This window comes from Diaphorina citri, unplaced genomic scaffold, assembly GCF_000475195.1.
Source record: "Diaphorina citri unplaced genomic scaffold, Diaci psyllid genome assembly version 1.1 scaffold1770, whole genome shotgun sequence".
Classification (NCBI taxonomy): Eukaryota; Metazoa; Arthropoda; class Insecta; order Hemiptera; family Psyllidae; genus Diaphorina; species Diaphorina citri.
This window is the reverse complement of record NW_007379196.1, coordinates 33,858-43,540: the sequence shown is the minus strand read 5'-3', so window position 1 is coordinate 43,540 and position 9,683 is coordinate 33,858. Positions and strand designations below refer to the sequence as shown.

At 38.1% G+C, this 9,683-nt stretch overlaps 2 protein-coding genes across 2 annotated transcripts in view; both read right to left on the bottom strand.

Moving 5' to 3' along the window:
- Positions 1-1,604: 1,604 nt before the first annotated feature.
- The window catches only part of LOC103517172, an 11,968-nt gene continuing 3,889 nt past the window's right edge, over positions 1,605-9,683 (bottom strand). The window contains exon 3 of the mRNA XM_026829371.1: positions 1,605-1,720. Coding sequence (XP_026685172.1) covers positions 1,605-1,720 — 116 coding nt within the window. The remainder of the gene's footprint in view (positions 1,721-9,683) is intronic.
- LOC103517170 lies at positions 7,503-9,651 on the bottom strand. The gene is made up of 3 exons (XM_008482190.2): positions 9,305-9,651; positions 8,950-9,104; positions 7,503-7,582 (listed from the first exon to the last, which is right to left on the bottom strand). Exons 1-2 carry the CDS (start codon positions 9,620-9,622, stop codon positions 8,955-8,957), a joined length of 468 nt encoding a protein of 155 aa, XP_008480412.1. The 5' UTR covers positions 9,623-9,651; the 3' UTR covers positions 7,503-7,582; positions 8,950-8,954.

The window sequence follows — 9,683 nt, the reverse complement described above, 5'->3', positions numbered from 1 at the left end:
ACCTACTCCATAACTTCAAGCAATTTAACTTGAGACAAGATTTTTCAGTGGTAAACCCAATGCTTTTTCGTTGGTGTTTCAACCAGCTCCTCAGTTGTCCTCACGAGGCTGAGTGCACTCCGAAATAGTACGAGATGTTCAGATACTAACCATAATACGAGAATAATGTGTGTGTTATTTCACTCGAGAATTATCTCCCTCCCTCCCTCTCTCTCTCTCTCTCTCACTCTCTCTCTCTTTCTTTCTCTCTCTCACTCTCCCTCTCTCTCTCTCTCTTTCTCTCTCTCTCCCTCTCTCTCCCCCTCTGTCTATTTCTCTACGTACTTTCATACCATCTGAGTAGAGCTAAGTGGACAAAAAGGGAGAGAGAGTGAGAGAGAGAGAGTGTGAGAGAGAGAGATAATTAGAGAGAGAGGGAGAGAGAGAATGAGAGAGAGGGAGAGTGAGAGAGAGTGTGTGAGAGAGAATGAGAGAGAGAGGGAGAGAGAGAATGAGAGAGAGGGAGAGTGAGAGAGTGTGTGAGAGAGAATGAGAGAGAGAGGGAGAGAGAGAGAGATAAGGGTCATAAGGGTTATATCTGATGAGTGGTGACTGCAGAATAGAAATTATGCAAAACTTCACAAAAGCTTGGGTGACTTGACCATTACAAGGTGTCCACAAAGTTCTTACCACTCTGTGTCGTAGCATGCCTAATGGATATTTTCCATCCCGTAGTATGTCCCTCATCAGATCGGCGAGAAGAGACATAATACCTACAAGTTACCTAATACTTTTTCTTGTCGACGGTTTTAATTGAACCCAGATACCTTGTCTGAAGTTCGATCTTACCACTGAAAGTTAACACAGTGTCAAGGGTTTTCTTTGACGTCACCCACTTCATCTACACAAGCCAGTATTTCTTGAACTCTGGATTAGGTAACTTGTATTTCTTGAACTCTGGATTAGGTACCTTGTATTTCTTGAACTCTGGATTAGGTAATTTGTATTTCTTGAACTCTGGATTAGGTAACTGAAAGCTCTCTGTGGTAAGATCAGGCATAAGAAGCCCGATTCCCACTACACCGCAGATCACAATCACTTCGATCTAATTGACTGTAAACATAATTGACCCTTTGTTAAACATACTGTGACTGGAGACTGGAGTGTGACCTGAACGGATAAATATTATAAATAATTTCGCTTTTCTTTGTCAAAAGCTCAAAAGTTTTCAAATTACAAGTAAACTACAACTGCCATCATAATATTCTCGGTTTTTACACATCATAATATTCTCGGTTTTTACACTGTATTATGACTGAATGACCAAATGACCATTCATTCAATCTTTCAGAAATCAGACTGCAAAAATAGGCTCGGACCTGGTCCAATATTTTTTGACATTAATTTAAGGAAGAAGAGGAAAATAATTCAAAATCAAACATAGGTACCAAATATACCTAATATGTAATGGGTAAAATTATTTTACCACTCTCAAAGTTTAGTGTCATTTGTGTGCTCTAAATTATTTTCAATTGGCAAATTATACTATCGGTTACGTTATAAATCCATCTAAAAAGCAAATTGAAGTTTTTATTCTGCTGATCCGTGCCCCAAGAAATTTTCCTTCACACCAAATACTCGTCGTCTACAATCATATCGCGGATAATCTGATTGGTTTGCTCTTCTTTGTTGGCGACAGGTTCCTTGACTTCCTTGGCTACGCTACGCCTCTTCCGTTTTCCTGAAGCAGAAGATGGGAATGAAATAAACAACTTGGTCTTTAACGAAAAGGTCCAATGGGATACAAATATTAATTTAACAATTGGCAGATATTTTATAATTATGTAGGTAGGTACCTATAGGTATCTATCGAATAGGCGTCTCGAAATATCAAAATCGGACAAGCGTTCGATACTTATCGTGGAAACTTTGAGCAAATAAATGTAGGTACCTATAGTTCCAAGTTCTTTATGAGATATTTTTCCATAGCAACACGGGAGAGGAGGGGAGTGGAGAACCTAACAGGAGATTTGTGCCCCGCCTCCCCCCCTCGTATGGGCGACCTCATCATCCCTATGCCGGTGAGTAGAACAGAATAGAATATGAATAGAATATAATATGAGTAGAGAAGATTAGAATAAAATCAGTAGAACGTAAGTAGAAACATCTCAAAAACACATAAATATGTGGAATCGAAATAAAATTGTATGAAAGTACTCGTATTGTATATTTACTACGATCATAAAACGTAAGATTTTCTAAAAAAAAAAAAATAGCTTAGACTTAGAAATCATAGAATATACCTTTTTTATGATCCTGCCCGAATATTAGAACTAAAAAGCCTCTTTAACCCCAGCAGTCTAAACAAGGTCTCGTATATTTGATAGTCATCCTAGGTACGTCATTAGGTATTTATATTTTATAGCTGCTATAAATAGCTTGGCACCTAAGACTCCCTATCTATTTATAGCACCTTTAGACACTGAGAAATTCTAGGTAAGTTGACTTTCAAGATGACGAAGCATAGGGACACCCTAGCGCATTCTGCCAACTCACATTTACATCTCACCTCACAACTTTTACTTTTCAATGCACCAATAGCAAAAATGATCTCATATCTCGTAGAATACGAGGTGTGACCCAGTGGTGTAGCAGTAAAACAGAGAGAATGTGAGAAACCTCCGCAGTCGAGTGAGTTTGAATCTCGGCAAAGTCGGAAGCTTTTTCGGCACTTTTTTTTAGTTTGGGGTGAAATTCAGCCTAGTGAAGACAACTGACCAACTAATTATGAAAATGGTGCTTTACTTAGACTCTCAGCTTAAAAACAAGTTAGCCCAGTATACTAACAGCTACTTTATTATCAACATTCGCCACTGACTTCGTAACTTTCTAGTAAAGTTGTGGTGATGATCACGAAGTCTTATATTATCCTTGTACTTATACCTGTACTACTCATTATACTTATCCTTGTAGTGTCCTGAGGTGTCATGGTCCATACTGAATGATCTTAACTGTATAATACCTACCTATATGCTAGATCAGGGGTTTCCAACTAGCGGCCCGCCGGCCACATGTGGCCCGCCAGACGATTTTTGTGTCCCGCGAAGCTTTTTGGGATTTGTACAAACTTACCTGGAAACTGACCCCCTTTAGTGTTGAGCTACAATTAGGAGAATACTTTTTGATAAATTTCGCCTGCGGCGCTCAAACTTCAATCAGACTGCGTTTCTGAAAAATTGGGAGGGAGGGGGGGGGTTCCTACAATGCTCCTCTATGTACATATTATATGTGGCCCGCGAAGTACCTCCCAGTGTAGCATGTGGCCCGCATACACATGGAAGTTGGAAACCCCTGTGCTAGATATAGGTACTTAATGATATATGTATTGTATCCCCAAAGGATCCAAAAGAACTACACATAATCTGTGTAGTTTTAGCCGAGACTCTAGTGATCTTAGCGACTCCAGAGGTAACGTCATCTCTGTGATCAACACAGAGGCAATACTCAAGATGATGGACCCCAATACAGAGCAAAACACAGAGGCGATACTGAAAATGATGGACCCTCGTACTGAACAGAACACAGAGGCAATCCTGAGAATGATGGACTCCAACACAGAGCAAAATACAGAGGCGATACTGAAAATGATGGATTCCAACTCGGAGAATTCGACCGGCCCAGAGACAATTATCAAAATGGAGGAGAAGAAGGATTTGGTGACTGTGGTGGAGAACCCTAGTACTCAGGTCATAGTGGAGGCGATACCATGTGAAGTAGAAGGAGAACCTAGTCACTGTAGTTCAGCAGGGGAGATGCATATCCTGGCACATCTGTAGCACGGTGTGTCTCCCTGTGGTTTGATTTCTGAAAGAATGAAGCTTCATGTCTGAACTACACTTAATGGTGAAAGGTAGTAGCAGGGGAGATGCATATCCTGGCACATCTGTAGCACGGTGTGTCTCCCTGTAGTTTGATTTCTGAAAGAATGAAGCTTCATGTCTGAACTACACTTAATGCTGAAAGGTAGTTATATATACGAATGGTCGATCTTACCACTGAAAGTTAACACAGTGTCAAGGGTTTTCTTTGACGTCACCCACTTCATCTACACAAGCCAGTATTTCTTGAACTGAAGACCGATCATCAATAATGTGCTAAGTGCCAAAAATATAAAATTTGAGTTAGGTAGGGATTCATGTACTATGTACCAATGAACATACTCTGCAAAACGCGCTAAGCTCTACAACGTTCCAAAAAAAAAATTAAAAAAATCCCGAAAGATGGGGTAGTTAGCAGGGGAGATGCATATCCTGGCACATCTGTAGCACGGGGTGTCTCCCTGTAGTTTGATTTCTGAAAGAATGAAGCTTCATGTCTGAGTCTGAACTACACTTAATGCTGAAAGGTAGTTATACGAATGGCCGATCTCGCTTTTCTTTGTCAAAAGCTCAAAAGTTTTCAAATTACAAGTAAACTACAATTGCCATCACAATATTCTCGGTTTTTACACTATATTATGACTGAATGACTAAATGAACATTCAATTCAATCTTTCAGAAATCAGACTGCAAAAATAGGCTCGGACCTGGTCCAATATTTTTTGACATTAATTTAAGGAAGAGGAGGAAAATAATTCAAAATCAAATATAGGTACCAAATATACCTAATATGTATGTAATGGGTAAAATTATTTTACCACTCTCAAACTTTAGTGTCATTTGTGTGCTCTAAATTATTTTCAATTGGCAAATTATACTATCGGTTACCTACGTTATAAATCCATCTAAAAAGCAAATTGAAGTTTTTATTCTGCTGATCCGTGCCCTAAGAAATTTTCCTTCACACCAAACCAAACTATTCTATGGAATTTTTGGAACTGAGTCTTATATGAAATTTTCTGCTGTCGAGAAAATTTGGACCATGGATATTATATCTATTGGGTTAACAATTGAATAACCAGTGCTTATCTTTATTTTGAGGGTTGCCTCTATTTTCAAACTCACCTGAGCTCAGTCACATGTTTCATTTGGTTTAGTTTTGAATCACGTCTGATGAAAGGCTACCTACTGTCCAGTGACGCTGAACTCCGAGTTTACAAAAACACAGCATTTCCCATACCTAGTTATTTTTATTTAAATACCCTATCGTATTTTATACCTAATAAATATTCCTCAGGTTTATAATCTGAAGTACATTATTATTATTATTATTAAAAAATCGAATTTTGCCTCCAAAATAAAAGATTGGTGTCGACTAAAGAAATAGTTTCTTGAAGTTGAACTGCCCATAGTTATTTTTATTTAAATACCCTATCGTATTTTATACCTAATAAATATTTCTCAGGTTTATAATCTGAAGTACATTATTATTATTAAAAAATCGAATTTTACCTTCAAAATAAAAGATTGGTGTCGACTAAAGAAATAGTTTCTTGAAGTTGAACTAACGAAATAATTTCTTTAAAACGTGTGTAGGTATCGGTAAACGTGTAATTTTATTTTTCACTGTTCGTAACTCACAAAATGAAAATCACGATCTGACAGTGAAATAATGTACAGAATCACAATGTCCTGTTGGTAAAACTCGAAGGACTACAGGATGTCGATGTCTCATGCTAGGCTAGGATGAATCTGTGAATACTCAATGTGCAAACTTACCTATGTACATAGTACCCAGATACCTGATTATGAGGCAGAAAACTCGAAGGACTACAGGATGTCGATGTCTCATGCTAGGATGAATCTGTGAATACTCAATGTGCAAACTTACCTATGTATACGTAGGTAGTACCTGATTATGAGGCAATCCAGATAATGATACTTGGAGTTATGGCCTATGTATAAACCAACTTCTAAAATGATCATTTTGGTGTCATAACATTAATTTTTGTGTAAATTATTCAATGTGTATTATATAGACTGTGTATTATTTTTATTTAAATGTAAACAAAACTAGTGTACAATAATAATAAAAAAAAAACTTCAAAAAATCAACCCTTACAAAAATGATTATTTTTGAAAACAGAAAAAAAGGGCTCGTTCTTATTTCCTTGCTGAAAGGCTTTTTTAGGAAAACTCGAAGGACTACAGGATGTCGATGTCTCATGCTAGGATGAATCTGTGAATACTCAATGTGCAAACTTACCTATGTATACGTAGATAGTACCCAGATACCTGATTATGAGGCAAGTCAAACTTGCGGTTCGATTTCCGAACTAGAGAGAGAGAGAGAGAGAGAGAGAGAGAGAGAGAGAGAGAGAGAGAGAGGAAAATAATTGCAGAGAGAAGGGATGTAAGTGACACAAGGAGGGAGGAAAGAGGAAGAAAGAAATAGGTTTTACAAAGGAAGCTTATCGGCCCGAAATTGAAGAGAGAAGGAAGACAAGATAGGAGAAAGACAGCCGTCCGAGAATGAAATTTAGGTACGCGTTCGGGATAAAATCCGCCTCGGGCGGGAATCGAATCCGCGACCTAGCGCTTACAAGGCTACGCGCTAGCCTAAAAGCCAACTAGGCTCACAGACACAGGATAAAAAAATGATTTTTGTTCTTAGACTCAGGATTTCAAGAAGGAAGAAGACAAACGTCTTATTTTGTATGACCGCCTTCAAAGCTAACTAAGTATGCAATATGCACAACATAGAAGAACACTAGTACATTATACTCAGGATTTCAAGAAGGAAGAAGACAAACGTCTTATTTTGTATGACCGCCTTCAAAGCTAACTAAGTATGCAATATGCACAACATAAAAGAACACTAGTACATTATTAGGATCGAAATAATCCAGAGGTAAAGTATATATCTACTACGATCATAAAACGTAAGATTTTCTAAAAAAAATAGCTAGATACCTAATGTATAGTTATTAACAGAGTAGACTTAGACTTAGAAATCATAGAATATACCTTTTTTATGATCCTGCCCGAATATTAGAACTAAAAAGCCTTTTTAACCCCAGCAGTCTAAACAAGGTCTCGTATATTTGATACGTCATCCTAGGTACGTCATTAGGTATTTATATTTTATAGCTGCTATAAATATAGCTATTAGGCATCTAAGACCATTCTATAAATAGCTTGGCACCTAAGACTCCCTATCTATTTATAGCACCTATAGAGACTGAGAAATTCTAGGTAAGTTGACTTTCAAGATGACGAAGCATAGGGACACCCTAGCGCATTCTGCCAACTCACATTTACATCTCTGCACTTCACAACTTTTACTTTTCAATGCACCAACAGCAAATGATCTCATATCTCGTGTTACCCAGTGTGGTAGCAGTAAAACAGAGAGAATGTGAGAATCCTCCGCAGTCGAGTGAGTTTGAATCTCCGCAAAGTCGGAAGCTTTTTCGGCACTGTTTTTTTTTTTTAGTTTGGGGTGCAATTCAGCCTAGTGAAGACAACTGACCAACTAATTATGAAAATGGTGCTTTACTTAGACTCTCAGCTTAAAAACAAGTTAGCCCATGAGCTCAAGACAGTGCGCCAGGCCAAGGTTCCAGTAAGCACGCCTTTGTATAGGTTTTCATTTTAAGGAATTCTCCAATATTCCATAGATGAGATGAATACTGTTCCCCGGTTTGCCTCTTACACCCCCAGACCTGTATGATCCATCCTGAAAAACAAATTGGTGGAGAAAAAATAGGAGAGCTTCTGTAAATATTTATTTATCACAGAAAAATACTGAACACTATTTTTTCATTATCTGAGAATACATCAGGGTTACTCCCCGGATATCAGACTCAGTCTGTGTACAGAAGTACAGTTGTATGATCCATCCTGAAAAACAAATTGGTGGAGAAAAAATAGGAGAGCTTCTGTAAATATTTATTTATCACAGAAAAATACTGAACACCATTTTTTCATTATCTGAGAATACATCAGGGTTACTCCCCGGATATCAGACTCAGTCTGTGTACAGAAGTACAGACCATAATTGTCATAGTGAATCGACTGGTTGCCTCATACTAAAGGCTGTTTTTCTTTCGAAATCTGAGCTCAAGAGACTTCGTAACTTTCTAGTAAAGTTGTGGTGATGATCACGAAGTCTTATATTATCCTTGTATTTATACCTGTACTACTCATTATACTTATCCTTGTAGTGTCCTGAGGTGTCATGGTCCATACTGTATGATCTTAACTGGATAATACCTACCTATATGCTAGATCAGGGGTTTCCAACTAGCGGCCCGCCGGCCACATGTGGCCCGCCAGACAATTTTTGTGTCCCGCGAAGCTTTTCGGGATTTGTACAAACTTACCTGAAAACTGACCCCCTTTAGTGTTGACCTTCAGTGATCCATTGAGAACTGGTGTATTCAATGTGATATTTAAAAAAAAAAAAAAAAAATACATACCTTCCTAAACATACTTTAAACTAGGAAACATGAAATTCGGGAAAGTCAAGCACATTGTTTACATTAGCATATTGATTTGTATTTATTTTTGTTAATATATAATATTGATTACATAGATATCATTATTATTTCATATCTACAATGATGATATTAAAAATTTACATGAGCATACTATCAGAGAATGAAACTGAAACTATAAATTATATTTAATGAACTCCCCATCCGTGGCACAAGCTCCGGCTTTTACGGATGGGTATACCATTTGTTGCTATTTATTTGATGAGAGAATTGTTCTGAAAAACCAATAAATGGAAACTTATAAAATAAATAAATAGTAGGCACTCTCAATGAAAATATTGTGTGTTTCCAGCGCATCATGTCCTGAGCATACTATCAGAGAATGAAACTGAAACTATAAATTATATTTAATGAACTCCCCATCCGTGGCACAAGCTCCGGCTTTTACGGATAGGTATTGGGTATACCATTTGTTGCTATTTATTTGATGAGAGAATTGTTCTGAAAAACCAATAAATGAAATAAATAAATAGTAGGCACTCTCAATGAAAATATTGTATGTTTCCAGCGCATCATGTCCTGCCGCCCCAGACCTATGTTAAAACAGTCCAGCGGCATGAATCTTCTCCTTCTTCAACAACTCGGCCGTGTTAGCCTCACTAAACACAGTCTTGATATCGCACTGGTTATTCTCCCTGTGGTATTTATAAAACAAATCATCCAAATCACAATAGTTATTCAGCAGTGCCTTGCCATAATGGATGCCCACCTCAGCAAACTCCTTGTCAACCACTCTCTCATATTCGTTCAGTTTATTCAACTTAGCCCTCTCTTCATCCGTTGGTTGGTCGTCGTCAAAGGACAGATTGATTTTCTTCCTCTCCTGGCTCTTCAGATAGTTCGGGAGGTCAATGACCACCCCATGGTACCACTTGTCGTCAGCAGTGCCTTGCCATAATGGATGCCCACCTCAGCAAACTCCTTGTCAACCACTCTCTCATATTCGTTCAGTTTATTCAACTTAGCTCTCTCTTCATCTGTTGGTTGGTCGTCGTCAAAGGACAGATTGATTTTCTTCCTCTCCTGGCTCTTTAGATAGTTCGGGAGGTCAATGACCACCCCATGGTACCACTTGTCAATCAGGTTCATGTACTCTTGCTTCATAATGAAGAATCGTTGAACACTCTCGTCCAGGTTGGAGCTGGTGTTGACGTATGCTTTCAGGGCGTAGTCTATTGAGATCTTCATCGCCTTCTGCATGTTCATGCCTATACCTGAAGGGAATGGAAAGTCATCATTATTGAGTTTTTGTTAAAGAAGTTTGACA